General features: G+C 33.0%; 1 protein-coding gene across 1 annotated transcript in view; it reads right to left on the bottom strand.

Moving 5' to 3' along the window:
• The window catches only part of COL25A1 (collagen type XXV alpha 1 chain), a 547,679-nt gene that overhangs the window by 37,614 nt on the left and 490,003 nt on the right, over positions 1–20,062 (bottom strand). The window contains exons 24-29 of the mRNA XM_051965978.1: positions 12,805–12,828; positions 12,122–12,166; positions 8,853–8,897; positions 4,612–4,692; positions 2,128–2,190; positions 1,524–1,574 (exon numbers count right to left, since the gene is read on the bottom strand). Coding sequence (XP_051821938.1) covers positions 1,524–1,574; positions 2,128–2,190; positions 4,612–4,692; positions 8,853–8,897; positions 12,122–12,166; positions 12,805–12,828 — 309 coding nt within the window. The remainder of the gene's footprint in view (positions 1–1,523; positions 1,575–2,127; positions 2,191–4,611; positions 4,693–8,852; positions 8,898–12,121; positions 12,167–12,804; positions 12,829–20,062) is intronic.

Raw genomic sequence — 20,062 nt, 5'->3', positions numbered from 1 at the left:
ATAATATCATTTATGATTTTTATAATTGTTCCTTCTTTTAAAAATCAATCCATTAACATTTTCAAAACTGTATAACATTTAACATATATTTCTTCTGTATGTACATTGTCTGATTGAGTCACGTTTTCTAACTTATTTTTCTCAGTCACCATTTCTACCTTTTAAATAGTATATTGATTACTGAGATGTAACCAGATAATTGCTGGATTCAATTTTGGTGGCTCCTTTGCTTTTGATAGTGAGACCAGGGTGGTGTAGAAGTACTGGCATATATATTTCATTTTCCTTCCATTTGTTGTCTCCCTTTTATTTATTTGCTAAAACCATTCCATATGTAACCTAGCTTACTTTGATGTTGTACAACTATATCTAAAATGCAATAAGGAAGATTATTCCTTGGCTATCTCATCCTGAAAGGCTCATGAAGAATATAAATAAAGATCATCATGAAACTAATTTAAATTTTGTGTTTCAAAATTGGTTATAGAGGTAAAGTGTAGAGGAATCCTATGAAGAACCTAACAAAATTTTTCAAAGTTAAACAAAGATTTCAAAAATCAAGGTTTTCAATGGTACATAATGACTTTAATGCAAAGATCAAGAGAATAAGAAATATGATATAAAAGATTGTTCACAGATGAAGAAAAAAGGCCCAATATTCACACCTGCATATTATTAATACTTCCTTCATGAAGGGACACACAAAGAGCACAAAAATATAAAAAAAATGAAATTGCATTTTAATTAATTATTGATAATTTTATTATTAATTTTAATTTTTACATATATGTATGCATGTATGTATATATGAAAGAGATCTTATCTGTTGAACAATAGTGGAGATAGATTTCACTTGCCTGCCTTACTGAAGACTGTTTAAAAAAAAATCCAACTCAACATAAAGCCTATTTACAATAGAAAGCAATTATGTTATATGAATCAAAACCTTTCAGAAATATTATCTCATGGCCAGGATTTTATTAATGTTAAATTGTTGAAGATGAGTAGAGGCTACCCCCCGGAGTATGCTTGTATACTATTTAATAATTGGGTCTCTGGAAAAACAACTTACCCAGGACACACTTTTTAAAGTTTAATGTGCATTATTAACTCTTTTTGCCCATTTTCTTTAGTCTAGGTAATAAAACAATATATATCAAGCACTAATATCAGCCTTTCCTGATTTCTGAAATGTAAATTAGTTCTCATCAAAGCAATAGGAGCGAACTCCAGTAGATCCCTGAATATATCTGTTATCTTTTCACAAGAATTTAATATGTCCTTCAAAGTTTGTAATTAAGTCATAAATTTGTAGGAGGGAAAGATGCCATCTTGAGTCTTTGGAGCTCAAAGCCAACAACTTAATTTCTTTCTTTGTGTTTCTTGGAAAATAAGACAAATGTGCTGGTGATTCTCTCTGGTCAACAAAATGAGCCTAGCTCTGTTCGGGGACTTTATTTTGCTCTTACTGTAATTATAGCTGATAAATAAAACATTAATTGCTGATGAAAAAGAAAACTTACCATTGGGCCTGGTGGACCATGGGGGCCTGGGGGACCTGGTGGGCCGATGATCTACATATTAAAAATAAAATATGTTTACTTCTTTCAGATAAGTTAGACTGAATCTCTTTAGTTTCCTGCTCTCATTATTAGAACAGAGACAAGGGCCTTGTAGGAAAGTAATGCATATAAGTTCTCTCTGATTTATATTACTTCCATCAAATATCAATTGGTCCAAAAAAGAAAGCAACCAATTATTAAGAAACATCATAAATGCATCAGTTATTGCTATATTTTCAAATATTCCAATGAGAAAAACCATGATTCTAGAGAAAACTGAAACTATGTTCTGCATTCAGAATTCTACCAAAAAAAGTTTTGGAAAACCAATGAATTTTTTTTCTTGGAGTTAGACAGTCCTCTGAAAAATTACTTCCAACTTGTTCTCCTGAGACACCCATTGTACAAGGCTGACAGAAATTTCCTTTATAGTTTGACACACCAAGACATTAGCAGTTCCTACAGTTGTTAAACCATCTGGTACGTGTCTGAACTTAGTAAATGGAGGACATTGTTTTCCAGTGTTTTATGGACAACCACAGGAATACAGCCACAAGAAACTTACAGAAGGCCCCTGAGGACCCGGTAAACCAGAATCTCCTTTTTCTCCTTTCATGCCATTGGCACCCTACAAAGAACATGAAGAAAAATGCACTTTAGTGTCAATTCTCCTCAAGTAATTCAATCCACTTGGACTAATAGTAATTGCTATTATAATGTGCTATATACATATAATGTGCTATATACATTCAATACATAGATAGTATTGTCTCCTTCTGTGTATGTTTAAGAAGCTTATTAAAACCTCCAAGTTGTCTTGGGACATAGAAATTCAAAAATACAGTAGAGATTTTATTTTTGTATTTTATTTGAAATGTACTTTAATATTTCTCTGAATTGCAAATGAACATCTCATCTCCCAAATTTTTAAAATATTTGCAGATGATGTTATGCTTTTTTTTCAGTTGGAAGCTGATCATCATAATTTGACACTCGCTTACAAAAATATGTATCAGGTACTATATGCTAGGTACTGTGGACATAAAGACAAAAAAAAAAAATCCCTTTCCTTAAGCAGCTTCCATTGTATTAGAAATCTCCATTGACAGATCCTCTTCCAAATAATACCTTCCAACTATGGGTGAACCTTAGGGTTTGTCTTGGGTCCTCTTCACTTAATTGTCCTATTTTACTTGGTGATCTGTTCCATTCCCTTGTATTTATTTGCCTATGCCCGTTTCTAGGCTGATGATTCTCAGATCTATCTATCCTGCTTCAGCCTCTCTGTTAACCTCCATTCATGCATTTTCAACTGCTTTTCAGACATTTTGAACTCGATGTCTGTCCAATGAACATTTTAAACTAAACATGTCTAAAACTAAACTCGTTATTTCTCCTCCTAAACTCTCCTCTTTTCTCTTTAGTTCTTTAGTACTGTCAAAGGCAACACTATTTTTCCAGTTCTTCATATTCACCAGCTAGATTTCAAACTCAAGTCCTTACTATTTCTCACTTCCCTCCTTCATATCCAATCTGATGCCAAGACTTTGCAATCACCAAGGTGGTATTTCCTTTGAAATATCTCTCAAATCACCTCCTTCTTTCCTTTGATATTGCCATCACTATGGTGCAGGCCCTCCTTAACTCACACTTGGGAGACTGCAAGAAGCCCGCTGGTGGGTCTTCTTAAACATTATTCTGTATCACATAGTCTTTAATTCAGTGACAATGACTTCTATGGTGTTTGTTCCTTGAACACACTCCAACCCTTTGCTCTGGTCATTTTTTCTTCCATTTCTGCAAAATCTTCCTCATCCCCACCAACTTTTCCTGGTTTCTTTCAAGTCTTAACTAAACTACCATCTTTACAAAAAGCCTTTCCCAACTCCTCTTAATTGTAATAACTTCCCCTATTAATTATTTCCTACTTGTCTTATATATAGCTTGTTTATGTATAGTTGTTTGCTTACATTGTGAGCAACTTGAAGGCAGAGATTATTTTTTGCCTCTTTTTGTATTCCCAGTATTTACCACTGTTTCTGGCATATAGTAGCTACTTAATAATATTTCTGATTAAAATAAAAGCTTCCATAAAATCCCATCAGTAGCAGTTACTCCATTATTAATTGCACATCAAATCTGAATTTCATTCGCCACCTGATAAAAAGAATTTTGCCCAAATTATTGATGCTAATTTGACAAGCATTTCATAGGAAAAAGAAGTCTTTTCATACACTTCAATTATACATCCAATTTTCCTATAAATTATTACTTGTTTTTAACACACTCACAACAGGGTACCAAAATATTCTTCCCCTATTTCCATTATTGTATGCTTTTAAAAACAGGCTTATTTTATGCTTGTAATTGACTTTCTGACAACTATTTGCCAAGTTTCTATGGAGACTAATTAACAAACAAGAATATGGCCAAGGAAGGTTTTTTTCAATTATTTCCTCCAATGAGCATGATATAGAAAAAAAATGAAACATTGTATTCCATGATTAGTTAGTTGGATTCTTATAAAAAATCAGTGTGGCACAGTGCTAATCAAGAATCAGGAAAACTTGGTTTCAAATTCCAACTAAGACACTAGCTATGAAAATTTGTTATGAACTTTATGAACCTCAGGTTTCTCACCTGTAAAATAGGGATTATAATGGCACTTATTTTAATAAGAGAATCAGGTGAAATAATGTATGGTAAGGTGCTTTGCAAGCTTATAGTTTCCATTATTGTATACTTTTAAAAACAGGCTTATTTTAAGTAGCTACTACATGCCAGAAGGGAGTTCCCTTCAGAAGGGAATTGAATTGGAGTTGTTAGTCAGGCAATCTCCAACATTCTGATGAGTTCTGTCTGTCCAAAAGTTTCTACAGTAACCGCACCTGTCCACATCACCCCATCTTCTAACAGAAAAATTATGCTGCCCAATATTCTGATTCTGAAGCTAACAAATAATCTTTCCTAGTGATTTGATATTTCTGGACCTGAAAGTTAGCACACATACACACTCTCATTCCCCAAATATTTATATATATATACTCACTGGTAATCCAGGAAGTCCAATTCCTCCCTTTTCACCTGGCTGACCTGAATCTCCCATGTCTCCTTTTGAGCCTTTAGGGCCCTAAAACATATAACAAGTTTTATATGGCCACCTGTTAGATCTTGAGTAAGGCATATTTTCAGAACAGTTGCAGGTGAACAAAGATGTCCCCCCCCCCCCAACACTGCAATGATTCTGAATGATTACATACAGATCCCAGTAAAATTGCAAAGGCTCTGACAGAATGTCAGAGCTGATATATACCTTAGAAACCATCTAATCTAAACAAGTGAGGAAATTTTTAAACCCAGAGATGTAAGGGTCGGGTCTCATTCAGTGCACCGGGAAGTAAACAAGCAATAATGTTTGAGACCTCCCAGAAGTGATTTCTGTGATCAAACAGAGACTGTCTCTTGGGCAAGAACTCTGGCCACATTGAGATTGCATCGTTAGGGGGAAGCGTCTCCTTCTCTGATTGGCTGTACATGTGACCTCATAGACTCTATTTAAAGAGTGGGGAGGACAAAGTTGCTCTCTTTGACTTGATATTCATTTGGGAGGTCAGGGGCAGGATGTGAACACATGAATAAAAGACCCTGAGCTTGCACATGGTTGTTATCTCTGAAGACCTCAGACAGAGATAAGCTTGGTAAAATTGGTTTAAGCACTGCAAGAGACAGTGACCAGAGATTTCTCTGAGGGCCTGGGAATTAATGGAGACTGGCAATAATAAGTGCAGAGTGGTACAAAGATGTTCGCAAATGTAGTGAATGCCTAGAGCAAGCATTTACACAGAGAGAAGTGACTTGCCTAGGATCACAGAGTTAGACGATGCTTTTGTTACTCACATTACAAAAAGCACATAAAGTACATCAAAACTGTTTTTCTCATTTAAAGGAAGACCCAAAAGTGCTTTGTTCATTCCACTGAAGTATGGAAAACATAGCATTAGATGGTGGCGGCATATGTCCTTGATATTTGACTTCAACACTCAAATCTGACATTGTCACCCTTTATGGAATCAAAGTGTTCAGCTTTAAAGTTTCAACAGTGTGACCTATATTTATAGGGGTAGGATAGGGGACTAGGGGTTGATCTTGCAGTTTCAATGGAATAAGGAACCTCCCAGATGAAGAAACTTCTCTCGGTGTAAGTTGGCACTTTCTCTACAGCATATAGTCTTAGAGAGTCACCTAGAGTGCTGAGATGTTACATAATTTTAAAAAGTTTTCAATAGTATTTTATTTTTCCAAACACGCAAAAGATAGTTTTCAACATTCATTTCTGCAATTCTTTGTGTTCCAGATAATTTTCCTTCCCTCCCTTATCTCTTTCCTCCCCAAGACAGCAAGCAATCTGATGTAGGTTAAATAAGCATGCTACATAACTTGTCCATAGTCAGATAACCAGTGTATTTCAGAAGTAGAACTTGAATCCTAATCTTTCTGACTCCAGAGTCAGATCTCTATCTACTGCTTTATGTTGTCTCTCAAAAAATGAATATCAATTCAAAATTAAAGATCAAATCTATCTCTATATTGTTTCTTCTTGTTAATATTGAGTTGTTTTTGGTTCTTCATGAGCCCATTTGAGGTTTTCTTGGCAAGATGCTGGAATGATTTGTCATGTCCTTCTCCAGTTCATTTTACAAATGAGGAAAGTGAGGCAAATAGGGTTAAGTGCCTGCCCAGGATCACACAGTTAATAAGAGTCTGATTCCATACTTGAGTTTACAAAGATGAATCTTCCTGACTCCAGGCTTGGTATTCTATCCACTGTACCACCTAGCAGAGTTTTTTTTAAAATACAAAAAATATTGTTGATATTATTCATTGAAACAATTTATCTTGCTTAAAAAAGTTTACTAACTCCCAAATGCTTAATGATGTTTCACATTTGTCATTCCTATTCTCTCTAAATGTTTAACACCCCTGATCTGATTTACCCTCTTTATAATTCTTTGAAACAGGCACTGCAGGCATTATTATACCTATTTCACATGTAAGAAATAGAATGAATTTGTCTTATATTATGCTGAGAGGATCACAACTTCAGACCACCACCACTGAAGTGATTTCCATTGGGAAACAATTGTATTCAGTGACTGAGTTCTTGGCTGAGCACAAATGGTGCATGGTCAGAAGGGAACATTCATTTCCTTTTAGAAAGCATCAGAAATAGTATTCTATAGCTCTAAAAATACAGAATAATGTCCTTTAGGACACTATGAACAACAAAAGGACAAGAATGGCTTTCCTTATTCTTTTTCTGATTTTATAACACTTGTTATAGAGCTATGTATATAATTTAATAAATTGTCATAAATGAATCAACAATTATGAAAGGATATTTTCACAGTTTATGGGTCAATCTGATTTTAATCATGTCCAGAAATCTTATCCTAATGTAAATTCACTTATCGAGATTGAATGATAGGAACATTTACAAATATTTGTAAATAAATTACAAAAAAGAACAGGTTTCTGTATAGACTCTAGGACAGCCAAGCTATCATATTGAGTAGTGTTACCTTTATTTTTTAATTCTAGCATAACTTACATCTATCCTTGGTAATTTCTGTCAATGAAGATCATTGATATTGTGAGTTTTTATCTAGACTTGCAATTTCATTTATGTAGGGAACTACCAGTGAGAAAATTTCCTTCATTGATAGTAGGTAGGTGGTGCAGGAGCAAGTACCAGCTATGTAGTGCTGAGCAAATGATTTAACCTTTATTTGCCCCAGTTTTCTCATCTGTAAAATGATAACAATAATGGTATCAGGTTTTTTGTGATGATAAAGGTGAGGGGGGGGATGCAAAGTATAAGGGAATAAGCCTTTATATAGCTTCTACTATATACTAGGCCCCATGATAAGTTCTTTACAAATATTTCAGTTGATTTTCACAATAATGATAACATGGAATAATATTTGTAAAGTACTTTGTAAACCTTAAAGCATCATATCAATGTTAAGTATCATTATTATCATTGGGGTCACTGCACGATTAGATGATTTGTTCAGGGTCATACTACTAATGTGTCAGGAATGAGATTTGAACCTCTGAATGCTTGAATCTGAAGCCAGCTCTCTGGACCCCTCATGAGATGCAAAAATAGCTATCCTCAAAACGAATATCTATTCTGAGACGAGTTGAAATAGGGATATAATTCTTTTAAAGATTAAATGGGATTTGTTTGACAAGGCAGTGAGATATATGTGATGAATGTTGCACTTGAAGTATGAAATCCTGAGTTTTAATCAAAGATCTGATGCTTGTGACTATAAGTAAATAAATCTCTTTGAGATTCAATTTTCTGATCCATAAAATAGAGATAATGTGCTGTACTAAAAAGCAGAGGTGGAAACAAGATCTGGATTTTATCTTAGACAACTTCTTTCTCCCTTCTCTGCATTATGTTCATACCATATTTCATTCGTACTAAATAAGAGGGTTGGATGGTAAAATTTCATAATTTCACTCAGCTCAAAGATTTTATGATTTACATATAACCTATTATGAACATTATTGTTAAATGCGACCAAAGTGTTGCCCAAAAATAATAACTGAGGACCATTGTCTTAGAATATCTCAAAAAATTATTTCTTCCTTAGTTCTTATTGAATGATAAGAGCTTTTTCAAATGATATGGTATTTAAGTTTGATATGTTGTTTTATCTTTTCCTCTTTAATCCAAGTCTGTCTTTTTCATAAGATTGTTGAGACCAAATTGCAGATAACAGGTATAAAACATCAATATAAAATTGTTAAACAAGTACAATGTGGCATTATATCATAGAGAGGAAGCATGGTTTAATGGTTAGAAGATCTCAGTTCAAATACCATTTCTGATAGTATATGACCATGGACAAACTATTAAATCTCTCTGAGCTGGGGTTTCTTTGTATATAAGTGGGAATTAAATTGTCTGCCTTATAAAATTATATGACTCCATACACAATGAATTTTGTAAATATATATATGTATATATATACACACAAAATAATTTGCAAATTATAACCATTATGATATTAAAGCATCAAGTAAGTTATATTTTCTGAAATCAAATATGATCTCTGAAATAAAATATAATTGATTTTAAATTATGACTATAATAATTTCAAATCATTTGTGTAATGGGCATTGATCAATTTTTATGGATCTTAAACTGCTATTTTATAATAAAAATAGATGTAATGATATAACAGCAACAACAGAAATGATCTACTTGGATTATACCTGTTCACCATCGACTCCTGGTGTTCCTGGAGATCCTGGCTCACCCTTAAAGAGAAAAAAGAATCAGTGTTTCCCTAGTCTCCATTTATCATTTGCTCTACTATGTAACAGCACCCTCTAACCCATCAGATGAAATAAATTAGAATGATCCAAATCAAAACTACATAAGAAATTCTGATATCAAAGCAGATGTCTAACTTTGAAAATGGTTGCTTTGAGAAATTAGTCCTTTCGGTGCTTGTATATAGTAGCTAGGACCCAAGGCTACGATAGCGACAATTGCACTGGTGTAAATGACTGCAACAAGAATAAAACCCTCAAGACCATCTAAAGGCAGATCAGGCCATGCCCTGAACCAAAAATCTTAAAGGTTTTTTTTTTTAATTCCCAAATCCTTCAAACTCTTTCTGTTGGTAACCCACTGTTGGAACAAAGTAAAGTACTGAAATTTCCCAAAGCATAACAAGCAAGGCCTCTTGTATTTACAGCTCTATTTTAATTGACATTCTTTTCTTTTGTTTTGAGACTGGGTCTCTCTCATGTCCAAGCTAGAAGTACAATGACTACTCATAGGCATAGGAGTTTTGATTTCTTCTTCTTTCTGCCCAGGCATCTACCTTATATAATCTGACATCCCTGCTTTTCTTTTCTGGGAGCTTATTATATTGGTGTTAGACTTCCTGCCCTTGGCCTATTGCAGCTCATTTTAAGCAATCTACTAGCCTCAGCCTCCCTGGTAGCAGCTCAATTTTAAACATTGATATCAAAAAGATAACCAGGGTGAATATGCTCTGATTTAAGGGTTATCATTTTTAGAAGATACAATAAATCAAAGATCATCTGATTATAAAATTACTTCTAGAAAAATTTAATATCCTCCACCATGCTAGGAAAGGAGCTACTTTTTATAGTTAATACTATGTTGAAAATTCCTGATTTACTTCATGCTACAAGTTATATGATTTATGTTTTGATTGAAGTTATTAAAAATATTAACCCATGCCACGGACACCAGACCAAGGTTTATTTAATTTATAGACATTTCACCATATTTCATTTGGAAAGATAATAAACCAGCAGATTTCTTGTTATATATATTATATTATATATATATAAAATGATGATAATATTTATTATATTTGTTTATATGAAAAACAATTACATAAACCATACATAAATACTTATGTTTTAGGGGGAATATTTTGATATGCTGTATATATCTGAATCCAGACATGTTGCCATGTTTCATTTGGAAAGATAAAAAAACCAGCAGATTTCTTGAAAGATATATTTTTATATATATTATATTTATTATTTATTATGATGATAATATTTATTATAATTGTTCACGTGAAAAACAATTTCATAGGCTGTACAGACATAGTTATGTTTTAGGAGAGATGTTTTGGTGTGCTATATATATATATATATATGTGTATATATATATCTGAATCTGTATCTAAGATATTCTCTATTATATTCTATGGATCAAATTCTCTGACCATTATCCATGACTGTCTACAAAGAAAACTTTTTAGAACTTGATTGATTTGTCAAACAGACCATTTTCCAAGAAAGTGGGCTCAAATTTGCATTTTGTAGAAATATTTGGTGATAGAATAAGAAACCACAACATGAAATGACTAAAGTTGTTCCCATTGGCTGAAAAACAAAACAAAACTTTTGAGTTTGAGGGACTGTAATATAATTTTAAATCTTTCCAGAGCTTATTTTGGAAGGTATAGAAGTGAACATATGAAATCTATATGGAGAAAAAGAGCCTTCCTGTATTGTAGTGTTCTTTCTATAACAGTAGCAAAATATAGTTAAACAAATATTGAAAAAGTGAACTGGCCAGGTTCTAGTTCTGCTCACTGACTAAATGGCACTCAATGTTGTCACAATGGGATGTCTAAGCATTTACCCTTTTAAATGTTTAAACCCATATGTTTACAGGGACATGTAAGCCACAGTTATAAATTAATTGACCCTTCATTCACCAGAATATTGTAATTTGGTATTCAAGAATTCAGAGAGTACTATTTTGCCAAGACACAAAATATTGAGTTAATGTACAATTGAGTGCAGTTTAGTTGAATTCCAAAGTAGAATAGTAAGCAACATATGAAATCTTTTTGAATGTAAAGTGCTCAGCTTTATGTTTCCTGTCTACTATAGCACCATCACAACAACCCTTGCTATATACTGAATCATATGGCAAATCTATTTTAAAAAAATTTTTTATTTTTTTGCTGAGGCAATTGAGGTTAAGTGACTTGCCTAGGGTCACACATCTAGAAAGTATGAGGTGTCTGAGGCCAGATTTGAACTTTAGTGCTGGTGTTCTACTCACTGCACCACCGAGCTGCTCCACACATCTACTTTTACATATACAGAGATGGTATCATGCTCTTGATAATGGGAGATTCTAGCAAGTTACAAAGCCTTTAAATGTATAAGCAAGTACTATATTTTAAAAGTTATTTGAATAAGCATGATCAATTTAATGATAAGAAACACATACAGAATCTTGCATATCCATAGTTAAAGTGAAACTTTTAAAAAATTCATTGATTTCACTGATTAAACTTCACAAGGTAGAGGGTACCTTAACATTGGTTTTGGCGAAGAATTAATGTGGCAATTAGTTCTCTCCTTTCTCATTACTTGCCCAAGCATGAGAAAGTTACTACCGACATTAAGTACAAGTGCTGTATATAAAATTTATGGGGAATTAAAAAAAATCTGATATATACATACATGTAGCAATATATTTAAAACATACAAATGTGGAATCTTATTTTATATATGATAATATTATCATACATTAATTATGATATAATTATATATTACACATACACACACACACATATACTAATACTCCTCACTTTGAGGGGATGAGAAAACTGAAGGTAGACGTGGACTCTCTCTTATTAATCCAGCCTACTTATTTTATAAAATCTTTTTCTTATTTCATAATGTGGCTTACCATTCTTACATTCTTATCAATACTTCCCTCTTGTTCAATTTTCTCTCAAAACAATATCCCCAAATAAATTATATTTTAATTTCAGTGAAATGTAAATTTATTTTCCCTATTTCTTACAGTTCCTCACCAAACTTCTTCTCTAATATCTTTCTCATTCTTCCTGACTTGTTTCCTTTATCAAAACTATTGCTGCTCTTCAAGGATCCTTCTCTCTACTTCAGGGATTGTAGAGAGATATATGTACATACTGCTAATGGAAACAAGCAAAATAAAAGATAACCTTTGGTCCCTGCAATCCTTGTGGTCCAGGAGGTCCTGGGGGTCCCTAAATCAAGAAAGAAAAATAAATGTTAAAAATAAGATCAGGATTAGATATCAAAAGAACTCTAGAAAACAGCTAATGCACAAATATTACACAAAAAAACAATGATTGTAATAAAAACTGATTTGTACCTTGCAATAACCCTACAGGGCATTAACAGATCATTAAGTTAAGAGAACTCAATTATTTCATATTAATGTTAAACACAAATATCTAGGTCAAAATAACAATGGAAATTCTTTGATAATGGAGGTTTGCTGTTAGGTCTTTCTTTCAGGACACTTAGCCTATAAATATTTACTTCTCTGGATGTAATCTCCTCCTAATAAAGATTTTATGAACATTTAAGACCACAAATTTGATCTTAGTTTCCACCAGCTTTATCTCATAAGATAATTTCCATATTTTAAACCATGTTTTCTTTTATAAGGTAAAAGTGACAAAGACTTTTTCCTATCATGAGACAGAATTTAGTCTAATCAACAAGGACTAGCACATGATGTACAAATTTATTACTGTGAGGAAACCCAGAAATAAAAATCAGGAAATGAGAATGAAAAAGGAATGCCATTATGACCAACATGCAACCACACCAAAGAGAAACATTTATTGAATGGATGATAGCATGCAATAATAATTACCGTGACAGTTAAGGTGGTAATCCTCTGTTGGAAAAAAAAAGCGTAAACAAAATACAATGTTACCAATGTGGCATACTGAAATACATTTCTACTACATTTGTAATATATAAATACATACTACATTTGTTTAACAACAAACTCTTCTGAGAATGTAAAGAAAGATAAGTATGTCCTGTATCACCAACTGCCAATTAAACATTTCAAACTGGATGAGTAGACATCTCAAACTCATCTCTAAAACAACTCTTTGATATCATCTTTGTGAAAAAATCCTTCACTTTTCCTAATTTCCCTATTAAAGGCATCCTTATTCTCACAGTCATTTATGCTTGCAAAATCTTGATATCATCTTCAATTCCTTACTCTCATTCACAAAAATACATTACCAAATCTTTCTTTCCCTTAAACATTTCTCACATCTCCCATTTATGATGCAGTCATCATCTCAGTCAAAGCTCTTGTCACCTCTCATCTTGAACTACTGCAATAGCACTCCTCAGCTGGATTCCCTACTTCATTTCTCCTACACAAATCATCTTCCTCATACCTACTAGTGATTTTCCTCAAATATAGGCTGGATCAATTCATGCCCCTCTCCCAAACTCAATAAATTTTAATGACATCTAGACATTGAACCTCTAGAATTAAATACAGTGTCATTTGGCATTAAAAACTGTTCACAACCTAATGCTTTTTCTCTCACACCTTTTCCCCTACTTTATACAGTTTTATGTTTTAATAGTTTAAAAATTGTACCAAAATTTTGAGAATTATTTTATGTATACTAATTTATACAGAAATTCTCTCTCCCATTAGAGAAAAAACAAAAATAAAAATCAAGGAAATTTTTAAATGTGAAAATCATCAAGGTGCACAATGTTCAAAGAGAAAAAGGAAGAGGAATTCTTGCCATTGGATCCTCCATCTGATATACACCGTGTGATCTTGGATAAGCCACTCACCTTCTGAGTGCATCTAAGTATTTTCTAAGAATAGAGGCAAAAAAAAAATTCTCTAAGTAGGAATTCCTATAATGCTGAAAACCACAAGTTTAAATATTTGAGATGATGAAGTTATATGTGATTCAGAATCAGGGATGCATTGATTATTTCTTGCCTAGTAGGTAGAGAAAACCCTCCTTTGAATCATGAGGAACTGATTTTAAGTCCTATTTTTGACACTTATTAGCTGTGCCATCTTTCAATCATCTTTCAAGGAATACTACAGGATGTCCTAAACGTCTTTCTATACGTTTAATACTTGAAATTATACTTATATATATTTTGGGGATATTTTGAATAACCTGCAGAATAGACATCATTTGCATTATATAGAAATAAAACAAAATTATAAGTACAGTCCAAATGAACCATATGTAGCACAGGAGGTAGTTAAGTCATGTAGTGAGAGGGAGGGGTAGCCTCTATACTTCTTTAGTATCTAGACAATATCAAGAGATTCAGAATAAACCCATTGGGCCATTGAAAAGACCTCTTCTGTAGACAATTTCTGTAAGACAAGAGTTAAGCTGAATTGCTGGAAGGAGTAAAAGCATTGATGAGATCTCAGCTTCATCAATGCAGTACTTGAAACAGCTCTAACAAGACCTCCAATGAAATTGTATTCATTTTAAATTTAATCATAGAAAATGACAATAATTAAAAGTTCAACTAAGAAAACAATACACAAACATAATATTATAATAAATATGGGAATGGATACATGTCATGACTGGTTTTGTAGACACCAGGGGTAAAATTTTTAGTTTTTATATTATAAATGACTAGTTTTTTGTCTATTACACTACTATAATTAGAAAACCGAAAAGGAAAAAATAAGCTTCTCTGTGAGAATCCTTTAAAATGTTAGTTTTGAATAGGAAAACATGGAATCAAAACCAGAGGATGGTGAGAATACTGGAGAGATAATCTAATCCACCTGCCTTTAATAATATTTAAATAAAACCAAGCAGATGAACATATAACAAATATGAATCACTTTCTACCTAAATGAGATTAATTTTTCTTTTTTGAAGTCTTATGAGTTGCATAATGAACAATACACTTGATGATCTGAAAATGAAGTTTGTACACGCTAATAACTAAAATAGCTAACAGATTGTCTTTAAAACTGCAATGAAGTTAAGTTCACATAGTCTTTACATAGTCTTGAAACTTAAGCAGGACAATTTACTGTTCATCTTGCTAACTTAAAGGACAAATAACTACCAATGAAAACAACTTCACAGATCTGGTGTTTTTACAATCACTTGGAAGTGCCCACATGAACCATATAGTGATATTCTAACATCTGCAATTAAATACACATTTTGTAACTACTCTATAAAATTGAAGATACATAAACCCAGACCAATTCTCTCTTGAATAGTGATAGTAATGTGAAAATCATGGCTTTCAGTAATAATGGAATAAGAAGTTTTGTTTCCTCCAGTGAGACATGAAATGAAATGGGAAGCATGAACTACAGCAAATATAAATTGACTTGAGCCAGTCAGGCTGTTTTATAATTTATTCCCCAAAAACTTCCACATGCAGTGGAATTAGAATTAAATGCTATTTTATGTTCCATAATGATGCCTGATTGAAATTACCTATCACTGATTCTGTCTTACACCTGCCAAAGAGGTAGAGTTTATGAGAAATATTAGAGCTTAAGTTAAGAAGCAAAGGGTTTTTTTAAATTGCTAATTGCTCAAAACTTAACTGCCTGGCAAATTAAGATGAAAATAAATGTCTTATGGAGTATAGGCTATGGAATGAAATTATGTATAATCACTTGGTTTTAAATTAGCAATGTGGTGCCTTATAAATATACCTATCATGTACATTATTTAAAAATAGTTAGCATTTATATAGTGCCTTAAGGTTTGTCCAGCAATTGCACATATGAATTCATCTGATCTTCACAACTACACTTTAAGGGAGATATATACATTATTATTTCTATTTTACAAATAGGAAATTAAGGCACAAACATATAAAATAACTTGCCCAAGATCACATAACTAGGAAATGTCTGAAGCAGGATTCAAACTCAGGTCTGACTTCAAATGTTCTATCTGTTAAGAGGGCATTAAGTTTTAGCCAACCTCAAATATTAGCAGTTCCTAAAATTAATATTTAATTTTTCACCTCTAAATTGGCACAAGCGATTCTCCATGACAGAAATATATTCTCTTTATTACTTTAAGTGGTTCACATTCATTTGATATTATTCCCCAATATTTACTTCTTCACTCCAGTTTTTGAGTATGTGTAGAGAAGCCAAAGCCAACCCTTTGACATGTACCTTAACCATACACTTTCTGTCTTCTCTAGTAGATTGCTTTCAATATTGTCCTTACCCTCTAATTTTCACTACATGAATACAAACACAACCAAATCTCTCCCATACTAAAAGAACCCAAAACAAAATACCTTCGAATCCTACCACTGCCAACTGCCAATGGATATATTTCCTCTCTTATTCAGTTAAACTACTTGAAAAAATTAGTAAAATCTAGCATCTCTATTTCTCTGGCTCTTTTCTAAACACTGTATAATTTGACTTTCAATCTCCTCATTCAACTAAATTTTCCATTTCTAAAATTACTACCATCCTGCCAAATCAAATGATATTCCTTTATTCTTCAATCAATCAATAAGCACCTAGTTCCAACCTACCTCTTCAAATCTCCTTACATTTTATTCCTTTATGCATACTATATGGTCTAGTCATGTTATTGGCTAACTTGCTGGTCTCTATTACACAAGACTTGTACCAATTAGTCCACATACTTGGAATGCTCTGATTCTCAACCTCCAACTCTTAGAATTCTTAGCCTCTTTAAGATTCAGCTCAAACTCTACCTCTTCTAGGGTACATTTTCTGATCCTCTGATTGTTGGCCTCCAAAAGCCATCCCTTGTAAGGTTACCTTCAATCTAGTCTGTATTTATCTTGTATGTTCTGTAGTGTGTATGTGTGTTCATATATGTATATGATCACTTCAGCAATCAGGTTGAATTCTTCTGCATGGATTTTATTTGCTGACTACAAGTACACAAGAGATAGTGTAGCATGGTGGGTAGAAAACTAGGCTTGGAGTCAGAAAGAACTAAGGTCAAGTCTAGATTTTGAAACATGTTTTCTATGTGCCTCCTAGTAGTAAATCACTTCTCAGGACTATAGATATCTAATATACGCCCTGAGATAAGACTATGGATTATTTCAAGCCTCAATGAAGAGAATTAATAAATAGAAGGTAAGGATGATTTACCCCATCATTTGACAGTTTGTTGAACTCAAGCAGAAAAGGGTTAAGTGTCCTGCTCAAAGTCAAATAGCTAATTACTGGTATAACCAAATCTACATTTACATTACATCCCTGTCCAGTGGTACCTTGCTCTTACCTCACATAAGGCACCTATGTTATTTTATATACACATACATAGATAGAAATTCAATCAATAATTAGTAAATACAGTAATTTTATAGTACAAACACACTGTAAATACACATATAAATATACATGAAGGAAATCAAATTAATAAACTGGAGCTTGATAACAGATGCTTATTTTTCTGATCTTCTTGCTTTTGGGGATGCTAGATTGAATTATTGATTGTACATGTGCCATGCTAACATACTAAAACAACACTTTCCCAAATCTTATATATGTTTTCCTTTCCATTTTTCAGATATGGAAAAAAGAAAAAACAAATTAAAAAAAACCACAAAAAACAAAGAGATTGAACTAAGAAAGAGATATTTCTGCAAGGCCTATATTCAATAAGCATTTTTTAGTTAAAATTGCCTACATGAGCAATAAAACTCTTTTAGGTCTTGTTCATACCTTAAAAAATAATATTAATAAAATCATGTGCTCACCAGCTAATGTAAAAAGGAATAAATTAGTAAGGGAAGACAAAAATGAGGCAAGCTTCAAGCAAAGAAGGCCATTGCTAGAGCTATAGGAATTTTGAAACCCTTGTATATGCTTAGGACAATTCTGTGGAGAAGAGAGACACAATTTAATTGAGATGACCCAACTAATATACATTCAACAGTTAGGGAACAACTCTAACTCTAAGATGTGACTTTGAGGGCAGAGAAGGAATGGAATAGGAAAAGGCCTTAAGGAAGAGAAAAGACTAACAGCTTTGAAGGGTGGATAGGTGAAAGGGAGAAAGAATGAAGAAAAGAAGCAACTACACCTAAGTGGTGGGAATTGACATAGAATTTGGGAGGCAGGGAGGAGAATGATCTGACTTACAAGTAGGAATTATGCTGGAAAGAAGGGAGAACTAGATGTACTAGGTAAGATTTCTGAAGAGATCTGGCAAAAATCATGGAAGAACAGATAGGAAAGAGTATGCATAATGCAGTAGGTAAAAATAAAACACAGTAAAAGACTTCTTAAGTAGGAACATTTTCAAAGTCCTATTTAAGAAAGATTAATTGGGTAGAAAGAAATGTAAAAAAAAAAGAAGAAACTAGAAGCAAGAAGATCAACTGATTTTCACAGTAACACACCAGAAGTGATCAGTTTGAACTGGGAGAATAAGAAGGAAGTTCAAGAAACTCTTTGAAGAAAGAAATTTAAAGATTTGATGATGAATTAGAAATGAGGGATGTAGCATAGAGAAGAATCAAAGATGAGTCCAAAGTTTGTTTTGTTTTGTTTGCTTGATTTTTGCTGAGGCAATTGGGGTTAAGTGACTTGCCCAGTGTACACAGCTAGGAAGCTAAGTGGCTGAGATAGGATTTGAACTCATGTCTTCCTGACTTTAGAGATGGTGCTCTATCCATTTTGCCACCTAGTTGCCCCCGAGTCCAAAGTTTTTATGTCAGAGACTATAATAGAAAAGGTAGAAAAGGAGACCTGGTTTTTTAATGAGGAGAGAATGATTTCAATGAGTTCAGTGTTGCTATGTTTTGAATTTGAGGTGAGAATAGTACAGCTAAGTGGAAAAAGTTCTATAGGCGGTTGGAAAAATGTGATTGGAGAAGAGACAAGTGTCAAGGCAAGAGAGAACTGAAATTGGGAAAATGGATATAATCTCCGAGGTCTGGGTCTTTTTTTACACTATTTTCCCAATCATATATGCATACATGTGTATATATGAGTATGGGTGTATGTATAATTTAATATCACATAATATTCTTTTTATGAAACATGGTAACAAACTGGAAAGAGAGCCAGCTTCAGAGTCCCTCCTCTTTATACATATTGATTAACTAAACCTAGATAAAAGTCAGAACTCTAAGCAAATCTCTGAGACTAAGTTTCAGAGATGTTCAGAGAAGAACATTGGTGGAAGAATGTTTCTTACCCAGGAGCTCCCTGTTCCAAAGAAATCTCATGTCTCATATATTTTTACTCTCCTCCTTTCTTCTCCAGTCTCTCTTTAAATATACATATATTTTGAACATGAATATTTTATCTATCTGCTTTTCTATCTAAATGTAAGAGAGGCAATAAAAGGTAACTGGATAGAGGGCTGCCCCCAGAGTGATTAAGACTAAGGTTCAAGTTCTGCCTCTGATGTCACATCCTTGAGCAAATCATTTAATTTTTAAGACTATAAATGTAAGAGTAAGTGCTGATCTACAATGATAAAAGATTTTTTTTATAGATAGTTACCTGTACTGATGAAATCACAGGTAAGGTGTGTGTGTATGTATGTATTGTATACATGTATGTATGTATACTTAATGTAAAACATATACATATTTAAATATGAAACACAAGTACATATTATAGAAAGGATAATAGGGTAATAATATGGAAATAGAATATATGTATATGTGCCTAGATTTGCACACATATGCTTATACCTGTATCTATATCTACCTCTCTCTCTGTATCCATCTATCTATATAAAACATACATGTATATTTATTTAGTCTATCCCAGAAACAGAAGGAAGAACAGAAATTCAAAAATAGAAATTTAACAGAAAGATGCATGCAGAGCAATGGGCAAAGCAGATGAAGCATTAGTTTGTTAGGTAGAAGGAGAATCAAGAAAGTATATGTCATAGAAGCCAAAAAAGAAAGGTAATAAAGAGTAATTGTTTAGTATAAAATGCCATAGAAAGATCAGAGAAGATAAATAGTGACAAAAGTTTATGGCTTTGGTGAGAAAGAGATCATTAGTAAACTATGATGGAACCATTTCAATGATATGGTTGTGATGAAAGACAAATAAAAGAGAATTAAAGAGAGAGTGGGTAGTTGTGCAGAAAAAAAAATAA

Source organism: Antechinus flavipes, chromosome 6, assembly GCF_016432865.1.
Source record: "Antechinus flavipes isolate AdamAnt ecotype Samford, QLD, Australia chromosome 6, AdamAnt_v2, whole genome shotgun sequence".
Classification (NCBI taxonomy): domain Eukaryota; kingdom Metazoa; phylum Chordata; class Mammalia; order Dasyuromorphia; family Dasyuridae; genus Antechinus; species Antechinus flavipes.
This window is presented reverse-complemented; position numbering and strand designations above follow the sequence as displayed.